Source organism: Rhodamnia argentea, chromosome 2, assembly GCF_020921035.1.
Source record: "Rhodamnia argentea isolate NSW1041297 chromosome 2, ASM2092103v1, whole genome shotgun sequence".
In the NCBI taxonomy this organism is placed as follows: Eukaryota; Viridiplantae; Streptophyta; class Magnoliopsida; order Myrtales; family Myrtaceae; genus Rhodamnia; species Rhodamnia argentea.
The window spans coordinates 4,256,863-4,276,230 of record NC_063151.1 but is presented as its reverse complement, the minus strand read 5'-3'; the positions used below and the strand labels follow the sequence as shown (position 1 = coordinate 4,276,230).

At 42.6% G+C, this 19,368-nt stretch overlaps 4 protein-coding genes across 12 annotated transcripts in view; all 4 read right to left on the bottom strand.

Annotated features, from left to right (window-relative positions):
* Positions 1-1,527: 1,527 nt before the first annotated feature.
* LOC115748933 (WEB family protein At1g75720) lies at positions 1,528-3,128 on the bottom strand. The gene is made up of 2 exons (XM_030685606.2): positions 2,885-3,128; positions 1,528-2,227 (listed from the first exon to the last, which is right to left on the bottom strand). Exons 1-2 carry the CDS (start codon positions 3,017-3,019, stop codon positions 1,718-1,720), a joined length of 645 nt encoding a protein of 214 aa, XP_030541466.1. The 5' UTR covers positions 3,020-3,128; the 3' UTR covers positions 1,528-1,717.
* Positions 3,129-3,886: 758 nt separating this feature from the next.
* LOC115748931 overlaps positions 3,887-19,368 on the bottom strand; it is a 34,163-nt gene continuing 18,681 nt past the window's right edge. Inside the window, exons 2-16 of one of the 9 annotated variants that reach the window (XM_030685602.2) lie at positions 9,777-9,787; positions 8,658-9,025; positions 8,223-8,392; positions 7,948-8,005; positions 7,227-7,342; positions 6,823-7,030; positions 6,460-6,736; positions 6,308-6,374; positions 6,165-6,225; positions 6,012-6,090; positions 5,807-5,897; positions 5,392-5,721; positions 5,096-5,305; positions 4,557-5,012; positions 3,887-4,467 (exon numbers count right to left, since the gene is read on the bottom strand). In XM_030685602.2, coding sequence (XP_030541462.1) covers positions 4,563-5,012; positions 5,096-5,305; positions 5,392-5,721; positions 5,807-5,897; positions 6,012-6,090; positions 6,165-6,225; positions 6,308-6,374; positions 6,460-6,736; positions 6,823-7,030; positions 7,227-7,342; positions 7,948-8,005; positions 8,223-8,392; positions 8,658-8,784 — 2,244 coding nt within the window. In that variant the 5' untranslated portion in view covers positions 8,785-9,025; positions 9,777-9,787 and the 3' untranslated portion in view covers positions 3,887-4,467; positions 4,557-4,562. Of the gene's footprint in view, positions 5,013-5,095; positions 5,306-5,391; positions 5,722-5,806; positions 5,898-6,011; positions 6,091-6,164; positions 6,226-6,307; positions 6,375-6,459; positions 6,737-6,822; positions 7,031-7,226; positions 7,343-7,947; positions 8,006-8,222; positions 8,533-8,657; positions 9,026-9,117; positions 9,252-9,776; positions 9,788-19,368 lie in introns of those variants that run through there. The other 8 variants (XM_030685598.2, XM_030685603.2, XM_030685600.2 and 5 more) reach the window with 8 other exon arrangements.
* Positions 12,925-13,603, bottom strand: LOC115748934 (gibberellin-regulated protein 11-like). Its single transcript, XM_030685607.2, has 3 exons — positions 13,526-13,603; positions 13,331-13,382; positions 12,925-13,230 (listed from the first exon to the last, which is right to left on the bottom strand). Exons 1-3 carry the CDS (start codon positions 13,601-13,603, stop codon positions 13,049-13,051), a joined length of 312 nt encoding a protein of 103 aa, XP_030541467.1. The 3' UTR covers positions 12,925-13,048.
* On the bottom strand, positions 17,160-17,849 carry LOC115748935 (snakin-2-like). The gene is made up of 2 exons (XM_030685608.2): positions 17,756-17,849; positions 17,160-17,536 (listed from the first exon to the last, which is right to left on the bottom strand). Exons 1-2 carry the CDS (start codon positions 17,847-17,849, stop codon positions 17,334-17,336), a joined length of 297 nt encoding a protein of 98 aa, XP_030541468.1. The 3' UTR covers positions 17,160-17,333.

Sequence of the window (19,368 nt, the reverse complement as noted above, 5' to 3'; positions counted from 1 at the left end):
GGCAGTGACAAAAAATTAATTTCAACCGAAATTTCATGTGCTACTATAGTGTCACGGACTGAGATTTTCGTGGCGCAAAGTTTCCTAGACTTTTTTAGGGGTTCTCTAAAATATTTTCAAGGGCGGACGATACAGCAATTGTCCCGTGCGTTAGAACTATCTTACTTAATGTCGGTAGTTGAGTAGACGGGAAGAAGTGATTTTAATATTTGGATCGAGATATGATCGGTAGTAGCGAGAGGCCTTCTATAAGAAGGTGTTCTCCCTTCATTTTTTATCATCCAACGACAAATACAAATCATTTTTGTCTCGGAGCTTCTTTCTAGAGCTTTTTCGCATTCTTCTTCCAAAGCTTCTCTAAATTCTGCAATCGGGATAAACGAGCTTTTACGGAGAGTGAACGAAAGCCCTTTCGAACTAAAAATATCACTAAGTCCGAAAGTAAATTAGGTGTCAAACACCAAACATATGAAAACTTTACTTAGTCCGAAAGCAAACTAGGTCCGTAGGTCCGAAGAGCACCAAAATGGTGTGTGTTTATTTACATGTGAAATTGGACTATCACAATTCTAGCGCAAGAACTCAGAGATACTAAGGGTGCGCATGGTAACACTTCTGATCAACTTCTCAACTTCGCACCAGAAGTTGATTTCTCAACTTCTCATTCAAAGTCGAAGCTGATTTTTCTACTTTTACTTCAGATTAACTTCCGATCAGAAAAATTCGTTTGATTATGGTTGAAAATTTCTACTTCTAGAACATTATTAACAAAATCTTCGCCGGCGGGCGACCGGCCGCGGCGGAGGGCGGTGGGCGACCGCGGCGGGCGGCGGGCGACCGGCGGTGGGCGACCCGGTGGGCGGCGGCCGGCAATGGGAGGTCGGTGGAGGTCAATGTGATCGAAGAAGTGATTCTAAGGTAGAGAAGTAAAAAAAAATTACTTCTCAAAGTTGGCAAAAAATCTTGCCGGAAGTTCAAAATTCTACCAGAAGTTGAAAATCCTACCAGAAGTCAATTTTTTTACCAAACGGATTTCTACTTCGGCAAGGTTTTTACCAAACGGATTTCCCTGCCGGATTGACTTACGGCAGAGAAATCCAGAAGTAGAAGTGTTACCATGCGCGCCCTAAGCTGCTGCTTCTTTCGGCCTCTTCTTCCTTTGCCGGTAACGATACCGTCGGATCGAGATTCAAGGTTTATGGCGAACTTCTAGAAGAGTTTTCGATCTGCCTTAGGGACTAAACTCTAATATAATACTGCTTTTCACCCGCAAACAAAACGGAAAGTCGGAAAGAATTATACAAACATTGGAGACTATTACGGGCTTGTGTTATTGATTTTAAAGGCAACTTGGACGAGAATCTACATTTGGTAGAGCACGGATCGATCCTCAAGACTTGACACTTGACAATAGAAAGAACTATATATAAAAAAATATAAACATATTGCAATTGTGCCAGTTCGGTCTTAAATATATATTTTTTTTGGTCAATTAAGTCATAATGATAAGTGAAATCCGAGAGCACGTTTAGTTGTAGAATATAACATTTATTTTTTTTTTGCTCAAATACACCAGAGAATACATGATCATTGGAATACGGCTCGAATTCCACACATCAATCCGGCCAGCAAATTAACAGCTCTTAAATCGCCACGTCCTTCTCTACCAAAGCTTGCCAAACACATTAAGAGGGCGTCAAAAAGACGGGAAAATAATTTACTTCCAGCCTCGGACCGATGCCACTTCTTGTTGATGAGAACGTCCTTTTCTCTTGGACAAGATCTCTCCGAGTAGCGGAATCAACGGCTTATTCTTCTTCTTCTTCATCTTGTTGTTCCCTATTGAAGCATGTCCCTGCCACGCCTCGTCGTCGCTCTGTGGAGTCAGCACTCGGTCGGCGAACGTCACGTACCTTTTCTCGTGAAAACCCGTCTTCTCCTCGTCGAACCACAGCGCTTCCGCGAGCTCGGACTCGGACGGAGCTTCGACGGACTTGACGTCTTTCATTTCTTCTTCTCCTTCCGATTCAGCCATCATGTTGATGAGGTGCTTGTCGGGTTGCTGCTTCTTGAGCAGCGCCAGCTCTTGCTTCGTGCGCTCGAGTTCTTGTTCCAGAGAGGAGAGGTGGTTGGCCATTCGCACGCCATCTTCTCTCGCCTCCTCGAGCCTTTGTTTGGCTTCTTCCAATTCTGCTGTGATTCTCCCAATCCTGGAGGCTCCTCCGACCTAGAGGCGTAACAAATAATTTCGGATTACAATTCAATCTGCTCAACCACTTATCCGACCAGCCGAATGACCCTAAAGTGTCAGTGGGACTATCACACAATCCAGCCATTGCATAGCATTTATCTAGTGGACCCGACTTGGTCGCAAAAGAGTAGCAATGAAAGTTAATCTGATTAGCAATCCACTTGGAACCAATTCTTTGTAAGGTACAATTCGGATGCTTGCTTTTAATTGCATTTACTTCTAGTTAACAGGAATCCTGTTAAACTGAAAGCCAAAGCGTTTATTGATCCCCTAATAAAGTTCCAGTTTAGTATTAATTGGAAGCGAGTACGCTATGAAAACTTGGTTAATAAATTGCGCACCTTGAACAATTATTGAAAAAACATAGATAATGGTCATTGTCATTGCCTGTTGTTTAATCCCTTTCAAAAGAATTCAACGCACCGAAACATGTCACCATCGAATCGAAACGGCAATCAGTGACCAGATGTCATGACTTCTATGACCCGACATGAGAGCCAGCTTAAAGTAGAAGAAGCGCTAATGATGTGTGGTAATTAAGTAGACATGGAAACCAGGCAGAAAGTGACACTAGCTTGTGAGCAAATCACTGAAAGAGATTCGCGACATGTTTAACAGCAGCTTTGAACTTACTTCTTTGGTTTTGTTACCGGCATAGACCTCCCCTGCTAGAACCTGCTCACCGAACAGCGAGACCGCCTCTCTCACTGACCGGAAAGGCGGTCTCGTGTCGATCTCCGCCCTCTCATTTTCTCCTCCAGAGTCCATGAGAGAGAGAGATGGTGAAAGGTGGCCACAAGGATGAGCTTTTTATTAAGGTTTTAAGAGAGAGAGAGAGAGAGAGATGGGAGGAGAAAAGCAGAGGAGGGTGGCTGCAGGTTGTGGGAGAGAGATTTGGTCAAGGGTAGGAGAGGGAGCAACAAGAATATGGGGAAGAGAGGCTCCTTTTCTTGGCTTCCACTTCACTGGAATTCTGTTAAAAGATTTCCAAGGTGAACAGAGCTGGTGGGTCAAGTGTCTTCTTCATCTTATGGATCTCTGGTGGCTCTTCATCAGCTATATGTAATGTCGTATTTGAACTATTACAGCCGCTTCCAGACCTAAACTCCGTGAAAAGGGCTCTAGAAGCGTAGGTTTTCGAATGAGGGGCACACGAACCCGAACCCAAACCTCTCTTGCCTTCGGCTTTCCTTAAGTTAGCTTCTGCTAGTTCAAGAGTAATAAAAGGACATACCTAGACATCCCATCATTGATTGCAGGGACCTCGTGCATCATCACAAAGGAGTCCTATCATATATGACACGATTTTGAACAAACGATTGTCGAAGAAGGGGGAAGGACGATCCTCTAGCCCTATCCTTCAAGGTACGCCCGAGGTATCCGTGAAAAGTTGGTCTGGAAAATGTGCTCAAGTCGATAAAAGTCGAGACCCGAACCCGACCTCCCTCAGGAGTATCCACTACCATATCACTTCATGTAACTGTTTAAGACCTACTAGATGGCCATCTCTTCTCATCACAGTTCATTACCAATGTGAGGAACATAGATTTTTTAAGCCCCTAATTGAGAGCTGACTTCGAATCCTCCCTGCCGCCGACACGATGATCATCATCAAAACATGCACGCGTGAAGTATATGAAAATCGATCGGCATCGAAATATATACATGTGAAATATATCTAAGGTTCGCAAAAAGAAATGTCCTACCGTTTTAACTTTCGAAACTTCAAGCTCTCTACTTAGACTCCATACAAGCATATTTAAAAGCATTTGAAGAATAGTTCCTCTTCCTCCCGAGTCTTTCCTTCAGCTTTAGTGCCTCTAACAAAAGTATTAACCTGAGCCAGAGTGCCTGACCCGTACATCATATGTGGAAGAACGGGGAGACAAATTGGCTCTATATGTAGATGAGATTGACTCAACTTCGCAGAAGCTGTCAAAATAAAGAGAGAAACTGTAGCTTCTCTGTCAGCCCAACGAGATACGACTCCAGCACCAAGAAATGGATCTTTTCAAAGGTCCAGCCACCTCTTATGCGTAGAAATTCTGTTAATGTGGCCGCCGAAGCCTCGAGTTTCCTCCAATCAATCTCACTTCCGCGCATCTATAAGGGTCGAGTTATGTAATGGCGGCATTCATTATGCCCACTTGCAGACAAGTGCATCCTCATTCTTCACTGCTACTTCAACTGGTCGATAATGGCCACTGACCAGATTCCTACACACATTTGTCCACGGGAGCTCAACTTCTATTTGCTCATCTCGAAGTTGAAGAGCCATCCAGCGGCTCAGTTCAAAGCCCTGTACCTCATTTCAAAGGCGCTCGTTGCACAGTAGCTGCAATGGCAATGAGCCACCAGTGTAGAACCGGGCCGTGGTTTCTTGGTAAACAGAATGGGGATGGCGGTCTTGCCTTTTCATGTCGTGATGAGGCATTGACGAATTAAGGGAAGGAAGCTGGTGATGAAGATGATTCGGCATGGGAGTGTATTTAGGGCCGAGTATTTCGAGTGCAGAAGGTGGAGGAGGAAGGACTGCTTGAGCACGTGGGATCAGGGTAGGACTCCCTTGTATTTCACCTTGCCAACTAGGATACTGAGCCATGGTCTTGGAATTAGCCACAGCCACAGCCTTGCACTGAGCTGAGAATTGAGCTGCCCAAAGCAGCTGTTGATGTTGCTGTTCCTTTGCCGAAAACATTGGCCTGCTAAGCGCAGATGGATATCCCGAACTGCCGAGGAAGCCAGGTAGCTGCATCTGGCCCTAGAACAAAATGGCAAGCTGATTGTTGACATATCATGATTCGATTATAGACAATGGATGAAGGTTCCTAGCAAGAAGCAAACCTGCTGCAATGCTACTGCCGAGAGCTGGTCGCAGTAAGCAGACAAATAACGATTTTGACCCATGGAGACATGTCGTTGAGTAAGAGAATCTATGTAAGGAAAACTGAGTTGGGTCCGAGCTTCTGAATTGTCTACTCGTCCAGCACCTCCAATAGTATTCCTGGAATTGACCCCACCACCACCAGCAGACAGAGACAGGAAATCGAAAGCCTGCAGAGACTGATCAGGAATAAGAACGAAGGGAAAGAAGGGAAAAAAATAGTGAAGGTGAATGAAGGAAGACATGATGAGCCGACCTGCTTCTCTGATTTGGGGACTATTGAAGGTGGACATGCGACCTGCCTATCTCGAATGTGGTTCTTTGGCAGAAGAGTAACACTTCTAACCTCATCAAGTCTCCTTTTAGTGTCCGACTCTATGCCGGTACCAGAAAAGACATCGTGAAACCCATTGAGGCTGGTTAGGGCAAATTGTTCCGGCTTCCTGACTTCGTCTTGTTTTATTTGCTTAGGCTTTAGCAGGCTGTCTTTACTCTCTTCCACTTGTAATAGCCGAATGAGATGACATATCTGCACATGAGCTGCACACCTCTTCCAAGGCCTTTTATCAACCGATGTCTGGAAAACCTGTGAAACAAGCATCTTTCGGTTAACTAGCCAATTACAACTCGGAAGCAAATGGGATCAATGTAGATGACATGTCCTTTTTCACCTTTTGGGTTGACAAGCATGTATCCACTGAGCCTGGCTTCATAGAACAGACAGCAGCGTCCAACCAGGGAGGCATCTTGACCGGACGAGACCTGTGTGGTGACAGAGAGAATGAGGATGGAAGAGTAATAGTCTAGAATGGAAGAGAAACTGAAGGAAAGGTACGGATTGGGAAGGGCCAAAATAGAAAAGGTAAAAGAACTCACTGCAAGAGAATGTTGGCCTCACTCAACGTTGTAGATGACGCGCACAGCGACCAGGCGGTACCTTTAATCACAGAACCAACTACTAATTCCCATTTAGAAAAGCTCAGTTAAAACAACAAAACAAGATAGCGAGACATTGGCAGTCCTACATACAATCATTCTCGGAGTCCTTGACCATGTCCTGGTGCTCCAATTGGTTTCCAGTAATCGATGTCTGAAAATGTAATTTTTTCGTCACTCCATTTTCATCAAAAGTTACTCACTATGGAAAGATCAAATGAGATCATCATGCTCACCAGGGGGTAATTATTTTCCTGCTTTCCCGGAGAGAGTGAGCAAGACATCTCATCAGGCTGCTTAATCCTGAGTACAACAAAGAATTTCAGGATAGACGGTGGAGAGAGAGAGAGAGAGAGAGAGAGTTATAGTTTGCTGGAATACATCTTACCGATAGGCAAGGCCAAACTTGGTTGTGAAGCCCAAATCGCAAGCACTGTGCAATTTCTCATAGCTTTGTTCACTCTTATTAGACCACAGAGGTGTTTGTTGCAGTTTAGCTTCAGTAATAATATTAGAACCATTAAGGTGGTCCGTGCTGCCTAGCAATACATGCCGTTCGTTCAAATTAGGTTCACTCAAAGAAATGGTTTCTGTGGTTTCTTTAGATGGTTTCTTGTCATTATCTCCAGTAGCCAGGAGATCGGAGTTCAAATCTCCTTGTGCAACTGCGGAATTTGGTAAATGGCACATCAGTAAATGCATTAAAAGATAAAATAATCTAAAGACGCAGGACAAGATTATTATGGCAAACCTTTTGAGAGTGTTGAACCTTCTGTAACTTCAGGCACAGCTCCTGAACGATCATCTTTCAAAGAATCGCCGCCAGATGCGTTATCATTAGTGGCATTGTTGGGAGATATACCAGCCAATGCATACAAGGCCTCGGCCACTTCCTCCTCATCTTTTGTCATGGACCCAGAAACAGCGGCTCTCAGGGACCAGCCTGAATTTCTTTCCTTCTGCGAAAGTAGTATCCGTTAGACATGTAATTGGTCCCAAGAATCTATGGTCGCAAATAGAGCAAATGTATGCAACAGAATCTATAGAACCAACTTCAAGTGTTAATGAAAAGTGATTGTTCTATCCAGTCTTCAGTTCTCAACAAAGAACATGAAAAAAGAAAAGAAAAGGAAATATACTAAATTTACAGCTCACTTTGAACTTCTTTACACCATTCTTTTTGTGCGATTCGCCTCCACGTACTGAATGACTCATCTTCTTCGAATCAGGCAAAGTTTTAGAGAGAGATTCACGGTTGCGTTTCTTCATGGCTGTGAATGCAAAGCAAAGTTATCCACATAGCAGATGCCTCAGATATCAATCAAGTGACGTCTTTCCTTCACTTTCCTATTCATCTCAAACTTTTGCGTCCCATGGAAAAGAAAAGGTCATCTCCAGGGAAAAAGTAAAGTTCAGATAGAGAAAAGAGGACAAATCTCAAACGTTACACCATCATTTTTAAGAGCATCGATGCACTTGAAAAGTCGCAGCAAAGGAAACAGTAAATTACTGCGTGACTAGAGAAAGCACGCAAGAATCTTGCGTCCATTAAAAGAAACAAAAAAGGGCAAAAGTGGGAAAGGCAAAAAAGGAAAATAAAGAATGAAGCTTTCAATTTTGCTTCAGTTCCAATCCATCAAACTTGAGCGCACAAACAAAAGTGAGAAACTTCTCACAAGACCCACCTAAAGCAGCTGAATTTAAACACCAAGTGGGGTCTCCAAGCAGTTAATGTGAAGCATAATGGCACAACCAATCAATTAATACAAGCAAAAAGATAGGGGCAATAGAGAATATGGGAAACTCCAACGCAGAAGATGCAAAGACAAACGCTTTTATGGCTCGCAAGCAAAGGAGGGAAGGAAAATAAGCACACCTGACCGGAGCTTCCGTGGAACAGAGGCTTTGTCGACGGCATTGCAGTCGCCCAGCAGCTGTACAACCGACCACATGTTAAAGACGTCAATTGCCACACGATTCGACATGAATTTATAGTCCGAATTCAAGAATCGAAAACAAGTCGACGGCCCATTTCACTTTCGCATGCATTATATCACAAAATTCTCAAGCAGAGGCAAGAAAAATGAAAAGAGGAGAAGATGGTGAAGAGGGAACAAGAACTTTAACAGCAGCTTCAAGATGGAGAAACACCTTCCTGGGAAGCTTCAATTTCTTCGCAGCACCAACAAATTCGACCCCATCTTCTTCTCTGGGGGACACATCAGAGCCCTTCTTCATCTCACCGCCCACGAAGCTCCTACTCTTTTCGCAAACAGAGCTCAGTTTCTTGAGCTTCTTCTCTCTCTTCAACCTCTCCAAAGCTACGAGAAAAAGAAAAGCACCCCGCCACCACCACCAGATGAGAAAAACAAGAGCATTATCTTAGCAAAAACCTCTTATCGCCGGACCGGACACGAGTCCACACAGAACTGAAACGACAAAAACGCCACAAATGGCAGTTCTGTTTCGACGCGAGAAAAGGACATGTAAATTGCTTGGACCAGAAATCTGGCAGTTCAAAAAATAAAACAACACGCCAATTTTCAATTTTCGTTATTATCAATTGGAAGTGGGGTTGGAATTTACCAGAGAAGATGTTATCGTTGTCGTTGGTGTTGGCGCTATGGTGAGTTCGGGGAAGTTGATCATCGAAGTGTCGCTTTGCAGGCGAGGACCGACTGGCCTTACGCATCACGTCGCGAGTCTTGTCCATTACTGAGTCGACGCGAGTAAGACAATAACGACAGAGCTCTCATTTAAATTTTTCTTTCTGCAAACTTGTTTCTCCCCCACGACTTTCCCCCTGATTTTTAGTGAAAGCGGCTTCGTTGGCTCACAAGAAGTTGCCGCGTCTGAGAAACGCCTCCAGAAGCCGAACGACCCGGAACCAGATCTACCGCTTCGCTTCTCTTCTCTTCTCTTCTCTTCTCCGTGTTGTGCACGAATATGCGACTCTGAAAAGCAGGAGCGCTTGAGATCAGAGGACTGGAGTTTTTCCATAAAGAGTTACATGAAAAGCACAAAAGGGAAGAAAAATGTTGAATACAGGGCAAAAGTGTTGGCTTTGGCACAGAGAGCGAGATGGAGATGTACCGAAGCAAGCAGCAGTGCATATTAACTGGAGAGAGATGTTAGAAAGAGGGAAGATGGTAAAGATGGGACCAAAAAGAAGAGCAACTCGCTCCTCGTGTTCTGAGAATCTGATTCGTCGACAAATTAATCAGAGAGAGAGAGAGAGAGAGACTAAAAGGGTTCATTCAGCAAGCATTCGTACAAGTGCAAAAGAAACAAAAAACAAAACAAAAAGATGAAGGGGTTGCTCTCAAGACACTCGTGAAAGAAGTAAATCTTGATTCATGCATAAATTCCGGAATGTACAGAGATGGGTCCGTCTAAAACACCCATCTCTTCCAAATCAATCCAAATCAATCCCTTAATTGTTCGCAGTTATGAATGTGGGATCTTCCCCAATCAGTCGCAGTCCACAGGTAGGCGCATCAGACCCGAGAACCACCAAAAATTTATTCCCAGCATACAAAGATTCCAGCCATACTAGAAGAAGAAGTACACGCAAGCGCAAAAATCTGAGCTTTGACACGAAGAGAAAAAGAGCTATCTGGTTTCAAACCCCCCCAAATTCAAAAAAACGAAAGAAGGAACAGAGCAAAGAGTGTGGATGCGAGATGGAGAAGAAACGGGAACAACCTCCTCTTTCCCTCAAGAAACTGATAACTGATAATTCCGCTTTGATTCCCGAGCACTAACTTGATCCCAAATATCTCTCTCTTGCACACCCACCCTGACTCGCTCGCTCTACAAAAATCTCGCTTCAATTCAATGCATTTACCACCAAGAACGGTCTCCTGCGATAAATCGCACTCGCATTTACATATGCAACAACCCATCTTCATTTCGCGTCATTCCGCAAGATCGACGGCTCCGCAGGTCTCTCTCTGTCCTTCCCCTCGCCTCGCTCGCCGCCTCGGAGAAGAAGCGTCGAGAATTCCGACGTGTCGGCCACGTCGGACGGATGGGGAAGCTTCCCTGGCCCCCACGCGCCCCGAGCATCCTCGAGAAACGCCGCCGTTGCGCGCCTTCGCCTTTTTCGGGGGCCTCCACCTTTTTCTTCGCTTACTAACGTGTCTAGTTCGCGGTCCATGCAGGGTCACACCACACTACACTGGGGATTTGGGAGGTCCGGATCAGGTGCGGGCATGCTTAGCTTGACGGACGGTCATCTGGAATTTCGGTTGCCAGATCGGATGGTGTCGGTTGACTAATACCTATATGCGTGCCACGTGGATCGTGCTCGAGAGGTCTTAACGTTTCGCTTTGCTCTCTGATGGAGTTGGTAGGAGAAAATACGGGCTAGACTGCCTAGACATACTATTATGGAGCATCCGACATAATTAACTTTCACGGGGATCACAAGTTTAATTCGCGACATTAGCGGGCTCCCCGATTTCAATTTTATTTTTCCATGAATAATATGGAGTAATTGATCTCTAAAACTGAACATTCAGCAGCGGATGTGAAAATCCCATGATAAAAGCTCGGAAAAACATCGCTAACTCTGGTTAATCCTCCTTGTCATCCTACTATACAAAAAAAAAAGGGGGACGTAATCAATCGTTATACGAGAAAATGACGTCGGCAATGCTGGAGCAATTTTCTTAAAAACGCGATAAAAATTAATGTAGTATAAGGAGCTTAGATGATAACGACTCAAGTAAACATAATTTTCAGGGCTGAACTTGATAATTGGATGCGAACCTTAGAGCACATACCCTAGGCCAACCTACTCCATAAGTGTATAGGATATAAAGAAGGAAAGTAAAGCCACCGAGCATATGGTACTCTAGTCCTTACGGAGGAAGGTGCTTTACTAATTTTCTAAGTGGTAGACTCGTGAACTAAGTACTTTGCATAAAAAAGGATGTTTGGGATTGAGATATTTCCAAAGATAATAAGAAATGATTATGTGACTGTCTTTAATTTAATATGAGATTAACAATATATTTTGAGCCACAAAAAAAATTAATTAGTAACTAGAAGACAGTTACATTAGCAAAGTCCAAAGCCAATAGTCAAGGTTTCAAGTGGGCATTTTACATTTCAATGCTCGCGTCAAGCGGAGTTAGGACCAACATGTGTTATATATGTTGTTCTTAAGAAGTTGATAAATCTTTTTCCCGAAGGGAGTCGATGGGGTCGGATGAGCTCGAAATGCGCTGGGTTTATGAAAAGAAATAGCTTAACCCAAATCCATCCATTTTAGCACATAAGTAAAGTTTCTACGAGAGAGAGAGAGAGAGAGAGAGAGAGATTGTGGTGGCTCTACAAACGTAGTATGGTACAAAAAAAATTGTGGACGGCCAATGGCGATGGGGGCGATCATTGTATGGACAGGGAAATAATTCCACATGCAAACTCGGCGGGGGCAGTCTCACGTTTCATGCGTGACCCCCATGAGTAGGTGCAAGACTAGGGTTTTAGAAGCAGTCTATTTTGCTCTCTTCTTACGAGGCAAGTACCATGATCCATCCATATAGAACGTGGATTGAAGGGAACCCCGAGTTTAGCTCCATCGATTAAAATATTTAAATGCTAAATCACTCATTCGTTCTAATAGTTCAAACTTTTAGAATAGTTTAATATTAATTTTGCGCGAAATCTTATATGGTATCGGTATAGGAGGTCCTTAGTGTTCCATACCCCTTAACACTAAGGCTCCATTTGTTTATCAAAAAATGAAAAGAAAAAATTATCAAAAAAAGTTGTAAACATATTGCAATTGTGTCAATTCAATCTTAAATCATTTTTTTTTATCGATTGAGTCCTAAATACACTCGTGTCAATTTAGTTCATCCAGCCAATTTCGATCGAAAGTCATCGACACGAACACCGTCCATCCTACGTGGCTTGGATGGCACTGATGTGTACAATTTTTCATAGCATTTTAATATTTTGCGAATTATTATTTTTCTTTTCCTTGCTTTCATTATTGTTTTTGTTACCCACTATGCCCAGCGAGGGTCGTTAGAGCTCGCTAGCCACTAGGAAGGGCCGACAGCCTTCGCCTGCAGTTGGCAAGGCTATGGCCGCCATCCCCGTGGGCTTGCCTAGCGAGGTGCAGCTATGGGCGAGATCAGCCTTGCTAGCCTTAGATGAAGGCGGCCATGACCTCACCAGTCGCGGGCAAGACTGCCTTTGTCTGCCACCCATGAGGCCAAAGCGAGCTACGGGTACTCTAGCAAGCTATAGCTCGCCGATCACAATGGGAAATAAAAAAATATAAAAAAAATGAAGGAAAAATAAAATAAAATAAAAATATTTAGAAAAATCGTCCACGTTAGCGCCGATCATGCCACGTAAGACGGTTGACATACATGTTAGCAATTTCTGGCCATTAATGAATTTTGCAAATATTTAGAAATTTATTATTTTTACTGGCAAATTATTTCGAGCAATATGAGAGATCATTTTGAAGAAAATATTTACCAAATCGTTCATTTTTTGTAAAACAAACGGATCTTAAATCCCATAATTGGCGCTAGTTCCACGAGATCTCACATGATCGCTGATATATTTGATCAATCCAAGTAAATCGTGAACGGCTAGAGTCATGACAGATCTATAGGAATTTTTTTTTTTTTTTAACGGACTGAATACACTCATAATGAAATGCAGGTACTCTATCCGAGGGACGACTTCTTTTCTTCTTTTCTTCTTTCTAAAGTGAAAATTAGATGTTGCATGTCAGTAATTCGTATATGTATGTATATATCAAACGATACATTTGAACTTGCACACTCTAATTGGCATCGCGTATGGAAACACGGTTGATTTGCGGATTGGAACTGACAGAAAGTCTTTTAATACTGAGATACCTGAGGCAAAAGTTCAGACTGAGCAATACATCAACAAAACAGACACGTTCTTCTCAGGGGAAGCAAAGTTGAGGACACGAAACCCCTCTAGGGGCATTTATGCCTGCCTCCGTGGGTGGTCATGTTGGCATAACAAGGGCAGGCGTCGTAGTTGCCTGAAGTCCCCGGCGGCACGCAGTCGCATCTGGCGCAGCAAGTCCCGCACGCCCTCTTGCAGATGCGTGGCCGCGACGACAGTTGGCACCGAACGGCGCAGGCCCCGTCGCAATCTTGAAATGTACAGGGAAGAAGAACCAAGCTCAAAATGAACAGCTATTTCGGGAGTTCTAGTTTTGAGGGTCTATTTAAAATGGGATGGTGTGTCCATACCGAGATGTGGCGGAGGCGGAGCTGGTGCATCAGCTGCGTTCAACAGAATCACCTAACGAAAGGAGAATTTGATCATTAGAGCATTAGCAGAAGCTCGATATAAAAACATTCGACGAGAACAGATCTTCAAAGATGGTTTTAAAAGCAGCATATAAAGCAAAAAGAAAGAAGAAGAAAATTTACTGTACGTTTTACCAAATTATCAGATTCAGCTTGGTGGATGAAAAAAAGAGAGAAGAGCAGCAACGTCGTGCAAAGCCTCAGCAACGCCATTAGCTTCGAGCGTCATGCGGTGCGGTTGGAATTCAAGGAACGAGCTCTATTTATATAGATCGATCAGAGGAGAGGGGGAGAGACAGAGTTAGGTTACTTCTTAAATTTTAAAGTAATGAGTAGGTGGATGATGCGTATGGAGATTCCCTATGCTTAGCATTTAAGCAGAAGACAAAACATATTTGTACTCGAAGAGACCGATGAAATCCATCATGTTGCTGTTGTAGCGAAGGTCGCTATCCATCAAGTGCGTCTAGCTTGTCTGGTGGGTATCAAACTTGAGCTGGTGTTTCGGCATTTTGGAATTTGGACGTAGACCTTATCATGCACAACTTCGATCTTGTCCGAGACAGAAAACTTATTTCTTAGGACTTTCTTGGCCGGGAAAATAACAGAAAATTTCTCCCAACTTTGGTTCAATGCACAATGTGGTCCATGAACTTATAATTTGTTTGATGTAGTCCTTGAATTGTAGCCCAATGTGCAATGTGGTCCCAAGACAACATTGAATATTTTGTTATATTTCGGGGACTAAATTGAATATGTTCCAAAAATCCAAAGACCACATTTAACGAATTGAAAATTCAGGGACCTCATGCATATTGGGCCATTATTCAAAGACCATTTATATCATTATTCCTTCTTGGCCATATATTTACCCAAATTGACCTTCTTATGAAATGTGCTCAGCTCTATACTTTTGAGTGCTTAATTTTGTAATACTGTTATTTGGTGGGTTGATAATCTTTTAGTTGTGTAATCTTTTATTTGAAATCTTAGTCGTGTCTCGCTTACATGAGAAAAAGTCTAACAAAAGTTCTAAACCTATTACAATGATGCCAATTCAGTCCTAAACCTTTTGTTTTTATGCCAATTGAGTCAATACGGCTAATTTTGATTGAAAATCGTTAACATAGACGTCGGTTGTTCTGACGTCGATTTTTTTTTTTTTATAAATATTTCTTGTAATTTTTCAATAATTTTTTTTTTGCTATTTTTCTTCTTTTTCTTTTCTTGCACTTTTTTTTAACGTGGGCTAGCGACCCTTAATAAATTAAAAAAAAACATTTTAAAAAAATGATATTAAAAAATATCCACGTCGGCTCAAGCAGTGCTACGTAGGACAACCGACGTCCACGTTAGCGATTTTCGGTTGAAATTGGTCGGATTGACTCAATTGGCACAAAAGCAAAATGTTTATGACTGAATTAGCATAAATACAAAAGGTTTAGGACTGAATTGACGCAAATGCAATAAGTTTATGACTTTTTTGACAATTGTCCCTTGCTTATATAATAGGAAGTAAAGGAAACAATTGAAATTCCAAAACAAACTACGGCAGTTGACAATACCGCGAATGCGTAGAGTCATTAATCCTACCGATTACGGTTTAAATGAAGACCAACGCCAGAAGAACAGGAAGACGGCAAAATGGAACACCCGATGCTTCGGAACGGTCTGAGATGTGAGATTCGAGCTTCGATCTAGTTAATGGACGAATGGCGGAGTCGGATCATGTAAAGAAAGTGTGCACGCGAAGAAGAAGCATCAGTTCGAGGAAGAAGGGAGATCTTGACTAATGGAGCATAAAACCCTCCGTCCTTCCATGTCCACATCAGACGTGAACCTCAGGAACGACCGGAAATGGTCTACCTTCTTCTAGCGCCTTCTCAAGAAATGAGTCTTTCCGATGTTTAATTATTGGTTAAACTATTATTCATGAAACGCTCCGAAACGCTTGTTAAGCCTTTTAACGAGCGAACGCTACCATGCTCGGTACATTTGTCATCTAAAACGATTCTTACAAGATTAGAATAAATCGAAATTAATGTGATATGGATGTATCACACATTTAATCACTTCGTCAACATGTTCAGCTACTATGGTAGCTTTTTTTTTTGTTTTTTATCCACAACTTTTGAAAATTGAGGAGCTATAACATAATAAATAGATACTAGGTACACTGACCATACTATTGCTTTATTACATATTTCATTGGGTAGTATTCTTTTCAATAAGCTGCTCATCACAACTATTTTGAATGTTGCAGAGTATCTCACTCGGATTAACTTCCATGGCCAAACCCATCGGAGACTTATGTAATGGACTCGCACAGGATAATTTACGTGTATAAATAAGGATCATGATAGCCTGATCGTCCACTGTCATTTGATTGTGGACGGCACTTTACCATCCACAAGTTTGTGGCTGACAAATAACGAAAAAAAAAGTGAAAAAAAATTCATGGCAAGCATAATACGGTCAAGATGTGTGACCGTCAGGTAAGACTTTTCCTATTAATAAAGACGAGAGTTTGAAAAAGGAAAGAAGAAAAAAGAAAAAAACTTCACAACAATACATTGTAATTTAACGCATGACCATCTCTTTTTCTTAGCCAATCAAGAGCTCATCTTATTCGGTATGAACCCTTGAATGGCACGAGCATGGAGACCCAACTATCTCAAGATTTATGAAACATTTTATAAATCTCGTAAACTGTATCGATTCTTACATGTAATTGACATATACGCGTGCCTAAACAAAAATTAACTATGGTGTTCTAAGATCATCCAACTAATGCCATTAAACAGACCAAGAACCTTTTTGTGTCATTGAGTACATGGGTTCGTGAAATGATTATTGCCGTGTCCCCAGTTGTGCTCATCCAATACGCTGATTCCCTCTGGAATACCAATGTTTCGTCGACATTTCTAACGTCATATCTAAATTCTAATAATGGGTAGACAAGTCATGGGCTCAAAGGTTCGATTTGGACAAGCCTAGGCCAGGCATTGCACTTGGTTATAAAGCCCGGTTCAATCCAGTTGTGCCCGAGCTAAGCCCCGTCTTGCAAAGAAAGGATGCTATTGAATCTTCCCAATGACTTACGGGTTAGAGCAACAAATTAAGTCCGTAATATTAGGACATTCAACTCAATTTAGTGGAGGGAGATTACATATATATTAAGGGCATACAGGACACATTATCAAGAGATGTTGGATACCACTTTGAAGGAAAATTAAAACGTTCATAATATGTGACATAATGAAATAGATGAGGGATGCAAGTCTTTTCATTAGGTAAGGTGCTTGTTCTAAGGCCGCAAATAAACCTACATCATTGACTTTGGAAAATCATATTTTTATTGAGGGTTGAGATTTGTCCAATCACCTAGATAAAACATGAGACCGACTCAATAATTTTGTGCTGCTTATGTCTCTCACTGTGGACTTTTGGGCTCACCAGCACAAAAGCCCAACAATCACGCGGCCATTGGAGGAACCAAGCCCAATCACATATATGGTCGCAACCTAAACGTGCAAGCCCAAATTCACTATTTTTTTTTTTCACGTTTCGGCAATCGATTGCGGCACCAGCAAAGGTCAAACTTTATATCCAACCATCAGATTGGGAGGAAATGATTCGATTTATGTAGTAGATGTTCATATGAATATGAACCGTCAACTTATACATTGATCGTCAATCAATAGCACAGAGCAAAAGAGTAATAAGTGCAATCAAAAGAAAAATGAAAAGAGGAACTTTATTCAGGATGGACATATTACAGATAAATTGCTGAGATACGGTGAATTTGCATTTGCAATCAACTTCTTAATGAGCTTCCATGAAATTACTACTACAACAACAACAACATCCCCATAATAATTAGCAGCAATCGCACAAGCTTGAGTTTTTGGTGTCGAAAGAAAAAGGAAGCCCGTCCAGCGTCTCAGGGACACTTGCGCTTGTCATCGCGGGTGGTCATGTTGGCGTAGCATGGACAGGCGTCAAGGTTGCCGGAGGTGCCCGGAGGGACGCAGTTGCAGCGGGCGCAGCACGTCCTGCAAGCCCTCTGGCAAAGATGAGGCCTCGACGACCGCTGACACCTGGCGACACAGGCTCCACCGCAGTCTGCACAACAAAGATGAAGACCTCACTTTATTCGGAGGTTATTTCATTTTAGATTGCACGAGCGAAAAGGAGAGATGACTCTAGTCTTCATATATAGTTTTTGTACCCATTTTCGGAAGCTTCGAACTGTCTCCTGCATTTCCAATTCCCTGCGTCTGTCAAGGACACAAAAGGGTTGCTTTGGTTACTTTGAATGGACAGAAGAAAATCAAATGAGCAGAATATACAAATGATCGAAACCAGAACGATTCGGTACCATCTGGTCGGCTTGGCCAACTTGAAGAAGAAGAACAGAGACTAAGACGGAAGCAATGAAAAGCTTGTGGATGGCCATGGGCGAGACTTGTCGTAGTTCTTCTAATGACTCTGGTCGGATGATGTTTGACACAATGAAATGGAGTTGTAGAGGGTGGCTACATTTATAGGATTTTCATAGCAAAGCGAAGTTCGTCTCGTGGATGTCTCATTAAGATGGCCATAGGGTTGGTAGTAAGTAGCCGAGAGTGAATTATTTGCGGCCGACTTTGGGAGCGTATGGGGTGGTCATGAGTCGCAGCTCCATGCATTCGTGGGCTGTTTGGCTTCTTTTTCTGTGTTTTTTAGTGTTGAGCTGATGAAATGACGACCTTTGTGTTCGAAAGGTGAGGTTGGTTTGGTACGTAAAGTTGCATGGTTTTTGTATTTCCAATTCGTATTGGGCAAAGGAAAAGGCACTAGGAATCGGAGCCATAGATCGAACCTACACCAAATGAGAGAGAGAGAGAGAGAGAGAGAGAGAGAGAGAGAGAGAGAGGCATCATCTGCCTGCCAGCTGCGAAACTCTGCATGTACAGCTGCTCCTCCTTTGTTTTCCAGCAAACGCCAAGCTAGAAAAGCTCCCGAAAGCCACCAAGTATCGAGTCGGATCGAGCCGAGTGGTGGAATGGATCGATGTTTAATATGAATGCGACAGGTTTCTTGTACTTTTGACTCGAAATAATCTTGAGGCCCCGGTCATCAACTTATAAGTCGAGACTCGCATGTTTGGGGCGTAGGGACAAGGTTGGCTTCATTATCCATCCATGATACACTAATCAAACCAAAACGTTGCGTATGTTTGGTTCTCATTTTGAGGAATGTCTTGGGAAAAATGCAAAGGTGTTTGGGTTCAATCGAAATGCAAATAGTGTTGATAAACTGTTTTTTGAAAGCACATTAAGAAGTTTGCTTTCAAGTAACTGCGTTGTTACACTTTGTAATGGGTTTTTCTAGTTTATTTTATTTACAAAAAAAACCCTTAAACTATTTGTCGGCCAACTAAGCTGCCAACGAAGCAAAGTGACCGCCAGCCAGCCTCATTTGAAGTCACTAGACCCCAAGTAGCGTCATCTGAGTCGCGCGACCCATGCCTTGCATGAGGTGTCGTGACCTCAAGCAAGGCTGGCGGCGGTTCGATCTAGCCGCCGGCCGCTTGGGGGGCCTTCAGCATCAAAGTTAGGGTTTTCAAGGACATTTCGGAAATTATGAAAGTTACGCAAGGCCAAAGTTGAAAGGAAAAGAAAATTGTATTTGCATCCAAAAGTGCATCATTCCAAAGAACCTCTCGACCTGCCTTGTACTAAAGACTTTTAGAGTTCTTTTGAAATGCAAATGCATTTCTCCAAAAATGAACAAAACGCCATTTGTATTTGTCCAAGGAACTCTAAAACTCCAAAGGCTCTTAGAAATGCTGAATCAAACATACAAATTGGATTTACTCGGACTTCTCAAAGACCTGTAATGGTTAACCTAGAACTCTTAGTTTGAGTTGGAGATGAGTGTTTTGCTTGAAATTTTGGAAGGGATAAAAGTTTAATGGTTCGCATTTTCCTTAT

Coding starts and splice junctions, on each gene's coding strand:
- LOC115748933 (XM_030685606.2), bottom strand. CDS start 3,019: ATGGACTCTGGAGGAGAAAATGAGAGGGCGGAGATCGACACGAGACCG. Junction 2,228..2,884: donor CCGGTAACAAAACCAAAGAA/GTAAGTTCAAAG, acceptor TTACGCCTCTAG/GTCGGAGGAGCCTCCAGGAT.
- LOC115748934 (XM_030685607.2), bottom strand. CDS start 13,603: ATGGCGTTGCTGAGGCTTTGCACGACGTTGCTGCTCTTCTCTCTTTTT. Junction 13,383..13,525: donor AAGCTGAATCTGATAATTTG/GTAAAACGTACA, acceptor TCCTTTCGTTAG/GTGATTCTGTTGAACGCAGC. Junction 13,231..13,330: donor TCCGCCTCCGCCACATCTCG/GTATGGACACAC, acceptor GTACATTTCAAG/ATTGCGACGGGGCCTGCGCC.
- LOC115748935 (XM_030685608.2), bottom strand. CDS start 17,849: ATGGCCATCCACAAGCTTTTCATTGCTTCCGTCTTAGTCTCTGTTCTT. Junction 17,537..17,755: donor GATGGTACCGAATCGTTCTG/GTTTCGATCATT, acceptor GAATAAAGTGAG/GTCTTCATCTTTGTTGTGCA.